This window comes from Mesoplodon densirostris, chromosome 16 (assembly GCF_025265405.1).
Source record: "Mesoplodon densirostris isolate mMesDen1 chromosome 16, mMesDen1 primary haplotype, whole genome shotgun sequence".
NCBI classification, from domain to species: Eukaryota; Metazoa; Chordata; class Mammalia; order Artiodactyla; family Ziphiidae; genus Mesoplodon; species Mesoplodon densirostris.
The window spans coordinates 84989089-85007325 of record NC_082676.1 but is presented as its reverse complement, the minus strand read 5'-3'; the positions used below and the strand labels follow the sequence as shown (position 1 = coordinate 85007325).

The 18237-nt window shown below is 50.4% G+C and overlaps 2 protein-coding genes across 13 annotated transcripts in view; both read right to left on the bottom strand.

The window, feature by feature from the left end:
* The window catches only part of RADIL (Rap associating with DIL domain), an 86029-nt gene that overhangs the window by 65988 nt on the left and 1804 nt on the right, over positions 1–18237 (bottom strand). For 11 of the 12 annotated variants that reach the window (XM_060119926.1, XM_060119924.1, XM_060119928.1 and 8 more), the window contains exons 2-3: positions 17718–17804; positions 15268–15866 (exon numbers count right to left, since the gene is read on the bottom strand). In XM_060119926.1, coding sequence (XP_059975909.1) covers positions 15268–15802 — 535 coding nt within the window. In that variant the 5' untranslated portion in view covers positions 15803–15866; positions 17718–17804. The remainder of the gene's footprint in view (positions 1–15267; positions 15867–17717; positions 17805–18237) is intronic. The other variant, XM_060119932.1, reaches the window with a different exon arrangement.
* On the bottom strand, positions 1832–6124 carry PAPOLB (poly(A) polymerase beta). Its single transcript, XM_060078827.1, has one exon. It carries the CDS (start codon positions 5932–5934, stop codon positions 4006–4008), a length of 1929 nt encoding a protein of 642 aa, XP_059934810.1. The 5' UTR covers positions 5935–6124; the 3' UTR covers positions 1832–4005.

Below are 18237 nucleotides of genomic sequence, written 5' to 3'. Positions count from 1 at the left end.
CACTCCCCTACTCGTCTCCTGGTGACCCGTGGGACGGTCTTTCTAGGAAAGTGCTTCCTGACTTTTCTGATACCATGGCATATGCGGGAAACGATGACATCCCCATGGCACACTAGAGGTAAACTAGAGGGTGTGTAGGGTTCTGGACACGGCCACAGCGGTGACCCACAAACGCTGGCCACCTCAAGGGGTAAAGAGACTGGTAAGGTTAAACCCACCAGTGCCCTACAGTGCGGGAGTGGAGCCCCCGGAACAGAAGGAATGGAGCACAGGGTGCTGGCACGTCGGCCACACTAGACAACACCCACCTTCCCCTGAAGGGACCAGAGAGCGCGTACTCCCCCTCCTCCTCGCCAAACCTGAATATCGTTAGGCTTCGTTTTTGTAAAAGAAAAATAGCTCTGTGGTCTTCAATCCTCTTTTCCTAACAAGATTGAGCACCTTTCCATGTTTATTGTCCATTCTTAGTTCCTCTTCTGTGAAATACCTACGCATCTCTTTTGCCAGTTTATTGGGTTGTTTCATCTTTTCAAATAGACTTTTTTCTTCATCCTTAATATAGCCTGGATAGTAATCATTTGTTTTATGTATTATGAAACCTCCCTGCTTACAGCCTGTTTTTCAATTTTCACTGTTCATTACTCAATACAATTAAGAGACTCTGTTCATCAGTCTCTTCACGGTGTGAGCTTTTCTGTGTCTTCTTTAGGAAATCCTTCTCTGTGCTGTTTGTCATTGTTCCTAACTTACTGTTCTGCAGTCAGAGAACATGTTCTATGAATCAGATAACTTGAACTAGGTTGAGTTTTACTTTCTGGATCTAGCATGAGGTTATTATTATTATTTTTTTTTTACACATCCAAGTGCTTGAGAATAACATGCATTTTCTAATTGTTGAGTGGAAGTTTCTATAACAAATGCCGGCTGGGGGGAATGGGTGACAAATCCAGCCCTGGCCATCTGTTTACATATTGTCCAGGGCTGCTTTCAGTCTACAAAGGCACAGTTTGTATAGCCTCACAAAGCTGAAAATATTTCCTATCCGGCCCTTTACAGGAAAAGTCTGCCAGGCCCTGTTGTTGTGTTCAAAACCGTTTCCCTTCTACTTTTTGTCTGCTTAGTATCAATTAATGAAAAGAGTCGTTTGAAACTCTTCTGTGACAATGGCACCTTTGGCAATTTCTGTTAATCTCTGCTTTATGTTGAGGCTATTTTACTAGGTGCAAAAGGAATTAAATCGGTCCCTTTTCCTGCTGCACTATTTCTTCTCTCATTAATGCAGTGGTCCCTTTTGTCCCTGGTAATTATTTTTGCTTTGAAATGTTTGGATAACATTGTTACTGTAACAGCTTTTCATTGGCCTTTTTTCCATTCTTTATGTCTTACGTTTTCGGGTGTGTCTCTCGTAAATAAAATAGCGTACAGCTGGACTTAGTTTTTCCATGGACTCTTGACAATCTCCACATTTTACTCAGGAAGTTTAGTCCATTTATTATGTATATAGTGACAGATATATTTCGTTTCATTTCCACCACCGTAGACTGTATTTTCTTTCTACACCATTTTCTCTATGCTTCCCACCTCCCCCACACACACCTCTTTCCTGCCTTCTTTTGGATTAAGATTTTTTAACTCCATTTTTTTGTACCACTATTGATATGAAGTTTTAACCTTTTCATGTTTTTTCCCTATTATAACATGAATTCTAGACTTCAGGTAAGTCGTAAAGTTCATCGGTGACTTTACCCCCCAGAACAACAGTAAGAACATCTGAACTGTTATCATCAGATTTAAACCCCTCTGCTTGCTTCTTTCTTATTTTTATTGTGTTTTTTAATGGAGAAATACATCATCTGTTTTCAAAATAGTGCTTGAAAAATACAAGGAGTACAGATACTATAAAACAAAGCAAACTCCAGTCATGAGATACTATGCACACCATATGAAAAAAATAGTCTGATATTCAGGTGACGAAAACTAGAATTAAAAAGCTCCAACTTTCCAGCTTGGTAAAACAAGTAGAGTTACACGAAACATTTAATAAACTAATTTTTCCCCAATGTGTGAACAAAATGACAAGACTAAATTTGTGCGTGGCAATTTCAATGACACAATAGCTATTCAAAATACACAGGTACTGTACACACTTCACCTGATTTTATTGTGGTGGAAGGGGACTGCACAGGTAGTGGGAACACTGTGTAATTAGGCGTCAGAAGGTCATGGTGAACAGAAAGTCTCAATTACTGCACAGCCCACAATGGAAATGACTATATTCCAACTTTGGGGGAAATTATTTGAAAGGATAGGGAAAGGGTTTAAGAAGCTGCAGTTTAACATGAAAAACGCACATGTGGTAGAAAGGAACACTGTTGGGGGATAGGAAGAATCAGCATCAGGCTATTTGGAAAACCTGTTAGGTTTGCTGCATCCAGATTAAGAAAGACTAAGTTTTCATTCACCTACAACTGTTGAGAAACATGAATGTTCTGCTGCTTAATTATGAGCTGTCTTTTTTTTTTAAAGAAAGGTTATTATTCCAAATCTTTTGCAGGATAAAACAAAGAATAGAAAGCTGACTAGATGTCAAGTGCTTGCTAGAAATTTCTAATGTTTCTACATGTCAATTTTACTGATGAATTTTAGGAAGTCATTTACAAATAAAAATTGGTTTAAAATTCTGGAGAAAATGCTTTTTTGCTTACACGTTTAAATAAGAAATTAACTTTACTATAAGCAGGTATTCTGTGGAGTATACAAATCTTCTCTTATGTGGAGACCAAATGGCCATCCAAGATGGATAACATGCTTCACAGGAATTACTTTCAGTAAAGCTTTACTAAAATATTAGCCATGTGGCCACAGGACTGTTGGTTTCACATCATGGTTAAGAAAATACTAGCATACTGAGTTTTCTGTGAAACGATATACAAGCATACCTTGTGCACACAAGCAAAGAGAAGGCGGCAGGGGCAGGGGACACAAAAAGCTTTTTTTCTTTTAGGGCAAATGATTAAGGACAAGAGAATATGGAGCTTTGTTAGCTCAAGACAGTATCTGCTGTTTGATGGCTGATTGTATGCACTCTGAAACAGTTCTTCACATAAAACCAATCATTTCTTGATCCTGTCCCATCAAAACCAAACACTTACTAATTACTGTTTCAATGCCAAATATATACCCTAAGAGTTGACATTTCATTTTAAAGGGTTACAGCTATCTCACAGGGACTGAGCTAGATGTACTTTATGCTTTTTCTGAAGTACAGTACACCACTGCACAATGATAACCAATCTGAAGATTAATAATGAAGAACACCCTTCAGGAAAAAACTGAAATTCATCAAGCTGAAAAATCTAAAATTTGTTCTACTGTCTAATAAAAATATAAAGTGCATCATCAGCATAAGGAATTCTGATACCAGTTTGTACTGCAAACTTTCCCCAACAATGCATCAAACATCAATCCAGTCCCAATGTCAGTCATGGGTACAAACATAGCTGGAGGGTTTTTTTCTCTCTTTTTCCTCTTTAAGGGCAGGAGTCCTTTGAAATAGTTAGCGTTTAACTGTGGCTGACACATAAATAATCTGACACATTAATTAACAGTACTTCTGGCTTTAAATACTAACCTGGACTTCTGATCAAGATAAGCCCAATAAAGGAAGTCATCAAATAAGCCTAACAAAGCTATTTTGAACCATATCTAGATTGGTACCCTTCATTCTTCTTCTTCAGCATTTGAAGGCAGCAGGCTGAGTTGGCAGATACTGTTTACAGACCCTTGAGGTTGTTTTTCTCAGTTCAATCTGTTTTACTGAATTCTTGATAATAGGAATAAGATTTGCAGGGATACTGGGAAGGTCTGCACTGGATGTTCCCCATGAGGCCAACAGAGAAGCTGCTGTCTGAATAGTTTCCAATTGAGTCGCACCTGTTTATGAGAGTGTTCCTTTTCCGTTTTGGTTTCCTTGGTCCTTTCTTCTTTGTGAAGTGACAATGTCCTCTAGACTCCTATGATAGGATTAGCTATGTTTGCTGCTGCGCTCCCTGAAGGCCTGGGTGGATGGTTGACCAGACGTGTTGAGGAAACAACTCTGGTGACCATGGGCTTCGGTGGTGGAGAAATAGTTGGTTGTGGGGCAGTCTGAGGGATGCTTTCGCTGGACGTGCCCCCTGGGCTGTCACTGGGATTTGCTTGTTGCAAGGAAACCTCAGGAACCTGTACGCTGGTCACAGATGCTGCCATCATAGCCGGGGCAGAAATGCTTCTGCCCTGAGCGCTGCCAGTCACTGGGCCAGTCTTCACAGAGCCAGGAAGTGAAGACACAGACGTGCTGTCTTCACTGTCTACAGACAAGTCAAGGCTGCCGTCATCCAAAGCTGTCAACCTGACACCTTCCATCGAGTGTGTTTTCTTTTTCTGAAGCACGTGATTAGGTAGTAGTTGATGAAGTTCCTTTTTTCTCAAATGCATTGCAGCAATTTTCATATCCATCTCAAACATCTTACTATTTATCGCTTGCCTATAAACTGTATCTGTGAAAGACTGGATATCATAGGTGAGATCAATACTGAGAATGTCAGAGTTTTCTGGCTTTTTTAACACTAACCCAATCACCCACATTGTACGAAATTCTTCCCTGTCAGGATTTTCCTTGGGTGCTGGAAACGACTGAGGATTCACATGTGCCAGTGTAATAAATTCATTCTTCTCCAAGCTTCCAACCAGGATTCGGATTTTTGATTCCACCAAGCCCACCCATTCTAGATGTTGTTTTTCTGTTGGCGCGCTTGCTAGAAGTACAATATAATGCTTGTACTTTTGAAAGAAGCTGGGAGCTTCAAAAAGTTTGGACCACTCTGCCTTACTCAGCAAAATCTCATGTGTAATAGCAAGCCCTTGCTTAAACTCCTCAATCATCACCATCCTTGTTGAAACAGACACGTTGTACGTGGAGTTCTGCTGTGGATAGGCTGGTGTAATTATAGGCATGAGATGGTACCTATCGCTGGGATTTACTCTTGGGTCCCAGACAGGCAAATTAAGATTCCGTTCTTCAGGTTCTTTCAGTAGCACTGGATTTGGCCATTCCCATTCAGAAAACACCAAGAAAAATTTACGTACAAGAGTTGATGCTATCGCATTTGGATAAAGCTGGCAAGTTCTTGCTACTAGCATCGCCCAGGAAACACCTCCTAGGAAACCTAATATATTGGAATAGATATTGTGGCATTTGGCCCACAACTTGATGGCTCTCAGAGTTAATCTGAAGTTGTCAATGTTTGGTACTAGATGTAAAATCTCATCGGTTACCCGGCAACCATTAAGACTTCTTATGCATCTAATATCTAAATTTTTAAGCAGACTGTCATCTCTTAGGTCCAAATCTTCCGGAATAGTCTGCAGTGCTAACCTTGCAAACAAAATATCAATCTCTATCCCATCAAAACACAGTTTGATAACTGGTACAAATGCCTCTTCAACAGCCCTTAAATCCTTTACTTCTTCATGTAGTTTCAATTTACCATAGAAGGAGGTGAAAAAATCGCTTCGATCAACATGTCTTGGTGCCACGCACAAGGCGTCAATATCTGCACCTTTCGTATGCACCCCTAATCTATAAGAACCGAATGTAAAGATTTTCCCTCCAACGTTTTCTATTACAGCTTGTGGAAGACTCTTGCTTTCACTGATTTCTCGTATCCATTCCTTTACCAGGTTATTTAATTTCTCCAAAATTAAAATCCTGCGCTGTAGTTCCTCTTCCTCTTCAAAAACCCCAAAGGGCTTCAGGGTTTCAATTAATTTCTGGGTAAGTATGCAGTCAGTCTCCCTGGGGGGTGCTAAACTGATGGGGGAGGAGATGCCATAGTGCTTGGGCGGCGGAGGGGTCTGTTGTGATCCCGGGGTGGTCACCGGAAACGGCATCATCTCTAGCGCTGGCCCCGCCACGCCGCGTCCCCCGCCACCGCGACCTCCGCGGCCGCCCGGGTCATGATCCGCTGAGGCGGGAGGGGCGGGGCTCCTACCAGCCCAGGTCCGACCCGCTCCCGCTCCGCTCCCGCCGCTTCAACCGCCTCTCCGCCGTCCCCTCGGCCCCAACATGGCGCCGGGGCCCTTGTTGCTGCGTTCTAGAACGCCCACGCACGCCACGCCGCGCGCCACGCACGCCACGCGCCTCGCGTGCCACGTATGCCACGGCGCATGCGCGCGTGCAGGGCCTCATGGGGGTTGTAGTTTCCGTGTCTCCGCCGCGGCTTCTGCCGGTGGGGGCCGGCACGGCTGCGCCCCGGGGTTCGGCCCTGTTATAACTGTTTTAGACGTTTGCCCAGACCTACCGTCCAACTCCTTGCTCGCCATTCTCTACACCTCGGGTCTCCTCCCTCTCCAGTGGCATCTTCAGGTGGCCTTTGCCCTCTGGCCCATCCTTTAGAATCCCTCTATGGCAGGGTCCGTTGGTGGGAAGCAGCTCCGTGGCATCCTCCGTGGCCCGGCGCCTGGGTGGTGGGGCAGCCAGGACCGCAACTCTGGGTTCTCGGTCCTGTTCTCTCCAGCTTTGAAGGTCCCATCGGCTGACCTCTGGTTTCTGCGGTTCCGGGTGGGGAGCCTGCTGCTCGCCTGTCTTTTCTTCTCGGCGACTGTAAAAATCTCTGAAGTGTCCTGCAGCATCACCACTAGGCAGCAAGGGGTAAACTTTTCACTTATCTTACAGGGGAAGCACTATGATTCCTGAATCAGAAGACTGGTGCTTTTCATCCCATGCTCCCGGATGACTCTCAGGCATGTCCATGGAGTATGTCCTCACCCCATTCTCCTGATCCTCTTCACGTGGACATGTGACAGACCTTCTCATCCTGTTCCCCGTGTCTCTCAACCCATGTTTCTGTCTGCGTGATGCCAGGTCTACCTCGTTCTCCAATTCTCTTCAGTTATATTTAGTCTGCTGTTTAAGCCATCGTTGAAGTAACCATTTACAAACTTGCATTTTTATTACTAAGAGCATTATCTTGTTCTTTTCCAAACCTTCCTTGCCTTTTGGGATGACATTCTGTTCTTTCCTCTTTTCTTTCTACCTTTTGTTTCATTAAACATTTTAAAAATACTTACTCAATATTTTATATCTAATGGTTCCAATTCCTAAGTTCTTGAGAATCTGATTCTACAGTTTGTTTTCTACTGACTCATTTCAAGAAGCATCACTTCAAGTGTCTCGTAATTTTGGATTGTTAGCTCGTCTCTGGCCAGGCTTGGGATGCCTGTGTAGATGTCCTTCCAAAGGGAATTTACTTTGTTTCTATCTGATGTCCTTGTACACTATCAAATTATGTACACAGTAATTTAATTTCTTATCCAGTGATTATCCAGATCACTTAAGTAGTGCAATTTTGAACCCCAAACACCCGAGAGGAAAGGTGATTTTCAATTCTAGGAAAGAGTAGTTTTTCCCACCTAGAGCCCAGGTCAAGAGAGATAATAACTCTTTGTCATCTCCTTTTACCAGGTAGCAGATTCTTCCTATTCCGTCTTTTCATTCAATGTGTCACCCTTTACAGTTTCCCAATATATGTGAGGGTCTCAGTCCCAACTTTCTACTTCCTAAGGTCCCAAGGCTCTGTGTCTCTTTCTTGGACAGCTATTAAACTTAAATTTCTTGGTTATAAAGACTGGCAAGAGCCTGTGGGGCAATTGTAGCTTCATAATCAGCTAAGATTCTAACGTTTCAAGGTCCTCATTTTGTTTTGTTTTTTCACCCTTAGGGATTACTTTACTTTGGGGGGATACTCAGCTGTGCATCTGAAAGGAGAATTGTTATAGTTCAGCCAGCACTTGCAGGTACTTTATATAGAAAGATCTTCGAGGATAATTAATCCCACATATTGCCAGTACCAATTTCTCAACCTATTTCAACATGGTTTGCATGCTTAACATTCCAGCAGCACAGCTATCAGTAAGGTATTTGGTGACCTCCATGTTGCTCAATCCAATGATCTGCACCTTTTTTGACCTACAGTAGCCTCACACTGGCCTCCATGGCACCACACTCTTTTGTTGTCTTGTACATCTCTGGCTTCCCCTTGGTCTCATTTGCTCCTCCATTACTTGGCCTCTACAGTTGGAGTTCTTCCAGTTTCCATATTAAGCCCTCAACTCTTCTCATTGTATATATATTTACTACCGGGTCATCTATCAATTTTCACAGCTTAAATATCACCTATTAACAGCTTAATGTAAGTTTACTCTTCTGAGCTCCAGATCCACATCATCTGACATCCCATCTGCCACCTCCGTTTGGATGTCTCAAACTTAACAGTCTAAAGAGAACTCTTACTCTTCCCTCCATAACGTGTTTCTCTCTTGGTGGTCACCACTTTGGTAAATGGCATCTCCATCTACCCAACTGCTCATATCAGAAACCTGGGAGTCATTCTTGACACACACACCCCCTCTTTCTCATCTTCAACATCTAGTTCATTTACAAATATGGATGATTCTACCTCCAGAATACATTTGGGATTCATCAACTTCTCTCTACCTGCTTCCTCATAACTCTAGTCCAAGCTACCATCAATTTTCACCTAGACTCCTACAATAAATTAATCTATTACTGACTTTTCAAAGTATTTTTTACCCAATAGCCACAGTGGTCTTTTAACCCCTTCAGTGGCCTCTCATTAGTCTAAAGCACAAAATACCTAACAACCCCTGACCATCTCTCCAGCTTCACCTCCCACAATTTCCCCCACCCTCCAGCCACATCGCCTTTCGGTGCCTTGCATTTATTTCATTCTCTCTCATCTCTGGGTCTTTGTACAATGCTGTTCCCTCTGCCCAGAAAGCTCTTCCTGCCCCACTTACTGTCTGCTACTCTTCACCTGCTTAGTTTTGTCAACTTTGAGATTGGCTTAAATTTCATCTCCGCACAGAGAATTTCCCCAACCTCCCTCCTAAATTAGCACCTGTACTTTTCTTTCATAGAACATATAACAATTTGTAAGTCTCCATTTTTCGATTGTTTCTGTGTCTTTATTTGCCACTGTAGACCCTTAGCGCCATGAGAACAAGATCTATTTGTTTTGTCAACTGCTATCTACTTGACCAGTACCTGATCAAGTACCTACCATAGTAGCATTCAACAAATATTTGCTGACAAACAAATAAATGAATAAGCACAACAAAGAAAATTCTTTCACCTTCAAATCACTGGCTAATCAATATCCAAAAGACCCATCTCTTGAGTTTTAGTTTAGGTAGAGGGACAGTTTCAAAGCCACACACTGTGACTCTGGGGAAATCATTTCATGACTCGGTTCACGCTGCTCGCGTCAGTCGGCTGCAGGGAGTTTCTCTGGCTGCGTGACTCCAGCACCTCACTATCCTGCAGCTCCTTTTGATTTTAACATATTCCCAGGGGAGATTTTCGAGGGTCGGGGGCTCATACCCAATGCTTAAGGATGTGGAAGGGCCACACAAGAAAGCACGCCAGCGTCGTGGCAGCCTTTTTGGAGAAGCTGCTGTCCCGCAGTGCTTACTAAGAAACAGACATACCTATAATCCAGAAACTCCATTCCCTGGAGATGACCCCCAGAGAACTCTGCACAGGCCCTCGAGAGGGTCATCATGCCATTGTCTGTAGTACGAAGGAGCTGGATGCAACCTGAGAGCCCATGATTAGGAGAATGGATAAAGGGGTACATGCAAGCGATGGGAAACTATGTCTTAAGAGAAAGCAAGGAGCTGGATTTACATGCAGCACCATGGGTAGAGCTAAATCTTGGCTATAGAATGTTCTTAGTTAAAAACAAAGCTTAAACTTTGATACAGTCGAATTCATCTATCTTTCCCCCTACGGTTTGCATCTTTGAAGGCTTATTTATGAAATCTTTCTTTTGGCTGTATAACTTTACATCTGACTTGTAGGTTTTCAATGCATTTGGAATAAGGATCCAACTTGACTTTTCCTTCCCTGCAATGTCCACCCTGGCCATACTTTGGCCAATTCCTATTATGTTTTGTGTCTTTCAAACATTTTACGCCAGTTCTGATCTCCCCCTGTGTTTAGCACTGAGCCTCCAGAGGTTCCTTGGCCAGAAGCCTCCCGAGGGAGGACGGGGTGCTGCCAGCCAGGCCCCAGGTGGGCAATACCAGGCTCAGGAGAACAGAGCTGCTAGGCCTCCTTCCGACACCGTGCTTCTACGTGAAACTGAAAACTATGAATTTTTTTTTTTTTATGAAACTGGCTATTAGCAGCTAACCATTCAACTTTATGTTCTCTTTGAATTGAAAGTCCTCAAAAATGTGTTTTAAGTTCAAATAGTTTTCTAGTTTTAGACTGATGAAAAAAGTTGGGCATTGTTTTGTTTCCCCCAAACTACATAAAATAAACATTTCCCTCAATGACTGTATCACTGAGAATATGCTCAGAGGAAGTCTCACTCAACAGGCAGCTACTCTTCAATAAAAGGAGAAAGGAATCCAGATCGCCTCATTCATCCTGAGATAAGTGTTATAAAAAATCAGATTTGTGGCTTCCCTGGTGGCGCAGTGGTTGAGAGTCCGCCTGCCAATGCAGGAGACACGGGTTCGTGCCCTGGTCCGGGAGGATCCCACATGCCGCGGAGCGGCTGGGCCCGTGAGCCATGGCCGCTGAGCCTGCACGTCCGGAGCCTGTGCTCTGCAACGGGAGAGGCCACAACAGTGAGAGGCCCGCGTACCGCAAAAAAAAAAAAAAAAAATCAGATTCGTGGCGGGAGGAGAAAAACATCCAAAGAAAACAGTGCAGAGAGGTTGGGGGACTCAAGGGGACAGAATTCACGGCGCACAACCAGCGGATGGAAACAGCAGCGGCTTCGCAAGGTGCCTGAACATCCCTGTTTAGTCGGGGCTCAGGTGGATGACGGCAAACACACCCAAAGTCAGGCACTCAGACGACACACCTGCCACCACTGCAGCCGGCCTTGGAAGAGAAGGGAGGCTGGCTGGTCACACTGTCGGCGCCAGAGCAGCGCACTCCTCCCTCAAGCCCCCACCTGCACTAGTGGGCAGCCATGCCGTCTGCACACCACTCCCACCTGCCCAGCCCTGCAAAGAAAACCAATTCCAACCCTGGAGTCCTGGATGCACCCGGAGGCCGAGACTCACAGAGGAGCTTGCTCTTCTAATTTGCACCCACCCTTAAACAGGCACTTAACGAGCACCTACTGTATCCCAGACCACACAGACATTGAAGGGCAATTTGTGACAAGCCCAGTGCTGATGCAGAGATGTCCCTGCAGAGAGAACCTCAAGCCTCGGTGGCTTTTAGAAACCCTCTAGCCTTGTCTCCTCAGAAGAGGGCACCCAGAGCCACGGAGGCCCTGCCTTCCACCCTGCCTTCCAGCATCGGAAAAAGGCCGGCCTCTGAGGGCCAGGGTAGGCCACCCAGGAAGGCATCCACTGGCACAGAAAGAGGCTCGCACTTCCCCTCCTCAAGGACCCAAGTCCCTCAGACGGTGCCCCCATGACAGCCAGCCTGGGCTGACTGTCCGGGTCCCGGGGCACAAGGCCACCGGCCCCTGTGGGAGGCGCAGGGCGTGGCCAACAGACTGAGTTCCTCCAAAGGGTCCAGGCCACCGGGTCCAAATCGGTGGTTCCCACCCGAGGGCGAGCATGCCCCCAGGACACTCAGCAAGGCCCAGAGGCCGCTGTGGTTGTCACGAGTGGTAGGGGTGCCGCATGCATCCAGCGGGCCGGGCCTGGGAGGCGGCTAAACGTCCTACAAGGCACAGGGAGGTCCCCTACAGCGAGGAACTGCTGGCCCAAAGTGTCCACGGGGCTGAGGCTGAGAATCCAGTTTACAAGCTCTATTCCATCCTGGGAACACAAATAAACCCTGCCCTCCCGCCCTTCCCCAGCCGCTGACAAAAACCACATGGCCCGCCCTCCCTCCCCAGAGGGAGCAGAAGTGATTACTGTCTTTATCTCGGCACCGGGCCCCACACGCCACCCCTCTGGGAACAAGGCGAGCCTCGGCAGCCCCGCCCACGCCCGGGAGTGGCTCTGCAGCCCCGCCCGCGCCCCCACCGGCTCCGGCTCCTGGGGCTCACTCGCCATATTCCGATCCTCTGGAGATCACTGAGGCGCTGGCAGCTGGGAGAGGCAATATTTACAGAAAACAAACGCCAAAAGTGCCTGAGCGCATTACCACGGGCGCAAAACCATGGTCCAAACGGTTCAGGGGAACCGGGTGGATTCTTCCTTCAGTGCCCCCGGGAAGTGCCTGGTACAGCCGCTTCTGCCACCTGCCCTGCTGGGGCCTATCCCAGTTCACCCGAGGTGGGCTGCGGTGGGCTCCCAGCCCCAAGAACCTAGAGGACGGACGCTCGCGGTGGGCTTTTAACGTGAAATCAGCGAGCCCCAGCTCACTGACCCGGGGTGGGTCTTCTGCCGTGGGGACGATCTGGGAACGATGAAGATCACTGTGACTGTTCAGTAACCTGAAGCCTGGGGGGGGGGGGGCTGGCATTCGTTCACGTGTGCACGCGTGCCCGCACACACACGGGTGCCCGCACACACACACGTGCCCGCACAGGCGGTCCCTTCCTTTTGCACACTTTGCCAGGGGAACGGGGACAACATCACCTGTTCTCGGGGAAAGAAGGGAATCAGGGTGCCTGGAGCCTGCTCCGCGCTGGGTCGCCATCCTCCTCAACAGTAAACCCCCCACCCCGGGGACACCGAGCTCACCGCAGCCGATGCCACCTCACAGCGACACTCAGGCTGCTCGGGGCGCCAGCAGCATTTGGGGCTCATCGCAGACAGGCCGCCCAGGAGGTGGGGAGCCCCCCTTCCCTGGAGACAAGACCACAGGTGTCAGGAACGTGGGCGGGAGCCGCCGGGGGGGAAAAGCGGCCAGAGGGGCTGGAGATTCCTTCTCATTATCAACCTAACGCACCCGACAACAACACCCTTCACTCCTCCTTCAAGTCTCTCTGTGGTTCCCACCGGCGTGAGGAGGCAGGGGGTCTGGGACCTTGGGGGTGCGCTAGGAGGTGAGGGGGCATCTGCAGATCGGGAGGGGCCGCATCGGATTCTTTACACAGGGGAACAATGCAGAGTGTGAGTGTGTGTTCACGTGCGTGAGTGGGACAGCATGTGTGTGCATCCTTGTATCATCAGGATCCTCAGACTGACCCTAATGCAAAGGTCCCGGGCCCTGGTGAAGCTCCGCCCACACCCTGTGGAGCAGGGCTGGACGGGGCGGGCTGGACGGGGCCGGCTGGACGGGGCGGGCCCGACTGCAGGGTCCTCAGTGCCGGGCTCTGCGCCTCGGTAGCTGGCAAAGGGGACAGCACGGCCAGGAGGCACAGAGTGAGCACCCAGGCCACACCCAAGTCAGAGGCCGGCCTGGAAGGCCGACTCCCTGGGGCCCGGGAAGCCTGCTCCAGGCAGGTAACACAACCCACTTCCAGCCCAGAGAAGTGTGTCAGTGAGACCTGTCCAGTTCAATAGACTGTCTCTCTGAAAGGTTTTGCAAAGCCACCACCAAGTTGAATACGCTGTGGGCCTTCTCCTGCCTGGACGAACGTAAGAAGAACAGGTCTAAAAGGGGTCTGTGAACAGGAGAACAAAGCCCTGCTCCCCGCAGATGGCGTCCAGCCTCGTGGTCACCCTGCTCCCCCCCACCCCCCGGCCAGAGCGATCCCCCACGTGACACAGAGCAGGCCTTTCCAGGGCCCACCCGGGACCCGGGGCACAGAGACCCACAGGACAGGCAGGGCTGGCCCAGCCCACGTGCTCTTTGCTCTCCATTCAGCAGAGAAAACACTGGGCAGGACAGTGACCATGAGCTGAACACCCGCCCTCTCCACCCACGTGACGCAGCCCCTTACAGGCCTCCGAGAGTGAGGAGGGGAAGGGACCAGGCCTCCGGAGGGCGGCAAGGCAGGGTCAGGAGGAAATCCAAACCCCTGCAGCCGGGCCTGTGGGCGGGGCGTTCAGGCACTTGTCCAAGGAGAGTTAAAAACAATAATACAACATTGTAAATCAACTATCTTCAATAAGATTAATTTTTTTCAAATAGTTTAAAAAAAAAAACCAAACAAAAAACAACCCAGTAATATCAGCGACTCATTGGTCAGTTTTTCCTTATCCCCCATGCCTGCAACTCTGCACAACGTCGGTGATAAAACACTCCACCCCCCATCAGAGGGACCCCAACCCCATCCTTGGTCCACCCCTGCCTGTGAGCGCACAGGAAAACCGCGTGCAGGAGGCGGTCAGGACGCACGGCTGAGCAGAGAGCTCTGCACACACCACTGCACCGGCCCTGGGATCACTGGATCCTCCAGATCACGAGACAGGCCAGAAGGGCCGCCGAGAGCCCACCGCCAACCGCGGTGGCCCTGTCAGGCCCCAGCCTGCCACACCCTCGTCTTCACACCCTAAAGGCACAAGGTGGGTTTCGCACCAGAGGAGAACCGGAGAACGTGAGCATTCGCGACACCTGGGGACACACACAAAACCTCAGCAAGGGCTCAAGCCCCTCGACCCCGCAGCACCACGAAACCGAGTGACAAGTCTCCTGAGGCCACTGAACGCCCTCTGCTCTGAGCCACACGTAAGACCAGTGCACTTGCTCATGCAAAGCCACCAAAGTCAAACATGACCTGAGCCACACTTAAGAGTCTGTGGGCATTTGGAAAAAACCCATTCTTTACGGCACTTCCCTATTAAGACAATGAGCTTCTCTCCACCAAGTGAATAAAAGCCAGATGCAGAGCAGCGTCCTGCAGGGCCTGGAGCGCCCCGGCCCAGGGCAGGGACTCAGCGCTGCTCCCGGCACGACCTCCACTGCCCTGGCGCGCCCCCCAACGCACCGCACCTCCGGAGACCCGCTTCCTCCACCGCCTTCGCACCCGCTTGCCCCTGAGATTGCCCCGGCGGCGCCTCGGGCACTGAGGGGCTTTCTGTACCGCATGTGCCGCCTGCACGGGACAAGGTCCTCTCTGCGGCCAATGACACGCTTGCCAAACCCCTGGACGGTCATCTTCAACCGAAAGGAGAAATCGCCCCACGGCACTGCAAGACGCCACAAGGAGCGCGGAATGAGCACCAGCAGGCGCCCTGCGGTGCAAACAAACCGCAGCACCAAGACAGCCCCGCAGAGCGGGGAGCACAAGAGTCGGTCCTCAAACGCCGCCGCGGCAGAGGCCCGCTGTCCTCCCCCGACAAACACGCCTTCCCGGTGCGGCGCCCGCCCCGCGCCTTCTCGGCGCCCCTCCTCACCTGCCGTCACGGTGTCCACGTCCCTGGCTGCCAGCTCCTCCACCTCCGACCTCTTTCTCAGCTCAAACCTCCGGGACAAGCCTTCTCGGGGTTTCCATAACTCCTGGATCAGGAGGGGCTTCTCGTTGTCGCCGAACACCCGGAAGCCCTCAGCCTGCCACTGGCGCCCAGAGTCGCCGGCCTGGCCCACCACGTCGCACAGCACGTACTGGCCAGCGCGCTCGGGGCTCAGGGCGTAGCGCTCCAGGGCCTCCTTCACCAGCTCCCGGGCGCTGGACGTGCCGGTGGCCAGGACGCTCTTGTAGTGGGTGCCCGTGCACACGCTGTCCCCAAACACCTTCAGGACCCCAGGGGCCGAGAGCTGGGTGGAGAGCTCAGCTGGGTCGTCGCTGGTGCCCAGGCTAGAGCAGGTGGCATCCAGGTCACGGTACTTGTAGCTCAGTGTCCGGGACAGCACGCTGGACAGCAGCTGGCCCTGCCGCTTCAGCTTGCTCTTGGCGGGTGGGGACATGATGAAGTGGGTCCCATAGAACATGGTGGGCCCGTCTTCACGGACGAGCACCGAGGGCTCTGGCCAACGGCAGGGAAAAGGCCGCGTCCTGGGAGAAAACGAAAGGCGGGTTACCATCGACCAGCAGAGCAACAGGAGCCCACGAAGCTCAGGGGAACATCAACAGACTGGGCCGGCCGTCTAGGGCCCGGCGCCCTAGCAGAAGCCGTGGACACAGCACCTTGGCCGGGTCCGACAGTGAGGATACAGCCGAAGCCGGCAGGACCCCAGGGGACAAAGCAGGTTTGAAGGGGCTGAAACGCCCTTCAAGGAAAGCCATTACTAGGAAGCACGGTGAGGTCACCCAAAGGCAAGACACGAGAAGCCTGGGCACCACGCACTCCGCGCAGCAAGCTGCCAAGAAACAAGGCCGGCCAGGGTGGGGCTGGGTGGTGTTCGCAGGGCAGAGTCCCGGCGGGGTTGCCCGGCCTCATCTGAGTCAGCCCCCATCTATCCCATCGCACCCAGAGAAAAGTTATAAAGAACTCAGAGCACACAAAGCCGTGTCTTCCTGAACTCCACCTCCCCCGCACCACAGCCTATGCTACAGAAAATTCATCACAAACAGCAATGGAACTAGGCAATCAGGCCAAGTCGCAGCCACAGGAGCAGGGCAGTAAGTGACCGGGCATTCAAAACACAAACCCCCCAGGACGCTGCTCCCGGATGACTGGTCCTGGCTTGGAGGAGCCACTTGCCTGGGAGGGCGGCACTAGAATGGACACATGACCACAATGCACACAAAAGGGCCCTTCCAGAAGCAGTGGAGGCATGGCTGGAATGCACGTGTCCACCCACGGCGTCCAGCCTGGCTTTCGGGCACTGGCCAGGCCGAAGAGGCAGTCTTGCCGGGTAAATTAGGAAACAGCTCTGAGACAACAAGGTGTGTCATAACGTCATGACTCTTCTGCGCTTAATGCCTCAAAGGCGTAGGGTTCCAGAGAGATAGTTCATCAAACCCCCTCCCCCACCCAAAGCTCTGGGGGAGCAGGCGGGCAGAGTAAAAGAAAGATGTCCTGCTGCACAACGAGTTGGTGCAGGCTGAACACCGCCCATCTCCTGACTCTGTGCCCCACTTCCAGGCAGACAGACCAAAGAAGAAAGGGCCATTTTCTAGAAGGCTCTGGAAACAGTGGCCCAGGACCTGGTGAGAGCAGCTCTGGGCACCTGCCATGGGTGAATGTCAGCACTGAACTCCGCTATGGTCCTCTCTTCAGCTCTGACTCACTCATGGTCACAGGCACTTGGAGAGGCTTTCAGGAAGGGGAGGGGACTGCCCAGGGCGGGAAAAACGTCTAGGGAGCCTCCCAAAGAAAAGGATCGACCCGACCCCGAGGGACCCAGCAGGGCAAGCGGCCCAGCCTCGACACTGACACTGAACTGGGTTCTTCCCGGCTGGCCCCTGGGCCTCGGTCACATCTGCGACGTCATCACTCCCATCAGGGCTGACGTGAACGAAGGCTGAGCAGCAGACCCGCCCTTCAGTTCCTCTAGAACCAGCCACCTGACATCCTCGGCGATCCCTGCACTCTTCAAGATGCTCTGACGACTTCACGCACCAAAGACTGGGTTCTGAACACTAAGGTCTGCCCCATGGGTGGAGGGGGGGCGGCACTCCTCCTGTGCCTACAACGTGCTTCTCACCATTTACCACGCAGAGCCTTTTACTGTGGACCAGCCTTCCGAAGCCTGAGCCTGCTGACAGCAGCCAAGTGTCCTAAGCAGAGGCGCATACGAGGGCCTCCGGGCTCAGGGAGTCAAGCTACAAAGCAGTATCTAGCCGGAGGCTGCTTCCCCTCCCCCGAGGAAAGTGCACACGCCTCCCTGTCAGACCCTGCGGAGCCCAGAGCAGGTTGTGGCTCCCCCCCTTGGCCCCATCCAAGGCCCCGGCCAAACTTACAACAAAAGCGTTTCCAGTAGTCCTCACATGACAAGCACACAGCTTTGGTTCGCACACCACAGCAGCAGCTTCAAACCACGGCGCCTTCTGAAAGTCACACAACCCGCCTCAGAAATTTCCAGCACGTGCCTCTGGCCACCACACATTCTCGGCAGACCTGACCCCTCCACAGACACCTGGCTCACGTCAGGCACAGCCCCGGCGGTCCCAACCCAAACCCACAGGGGTCCCCAGGGCAGCCCCTGCCACCAGGCAGCGTCTGGCTGGGAAACCTCTGCCTTTGGAGATAATGCCGAGGGTAAATTTAAATACAATGTGGAAAACGGCAGAAACAGTAGAAAACCAGGTCTCAGCAGAAGCCCAACTCCCAGAAAAGTCACGAAGTAAACACGGGGATTTAAAAGGCCTTCGGATACAACGGAGAAATAAAATGCTATTTTGCACCCAGGGGTGAACCTTACAGGTTCTGTAAGGTCTGAAGCTTATACAATTCTGCTTTAATTAAAAAAGAAATAGAAAA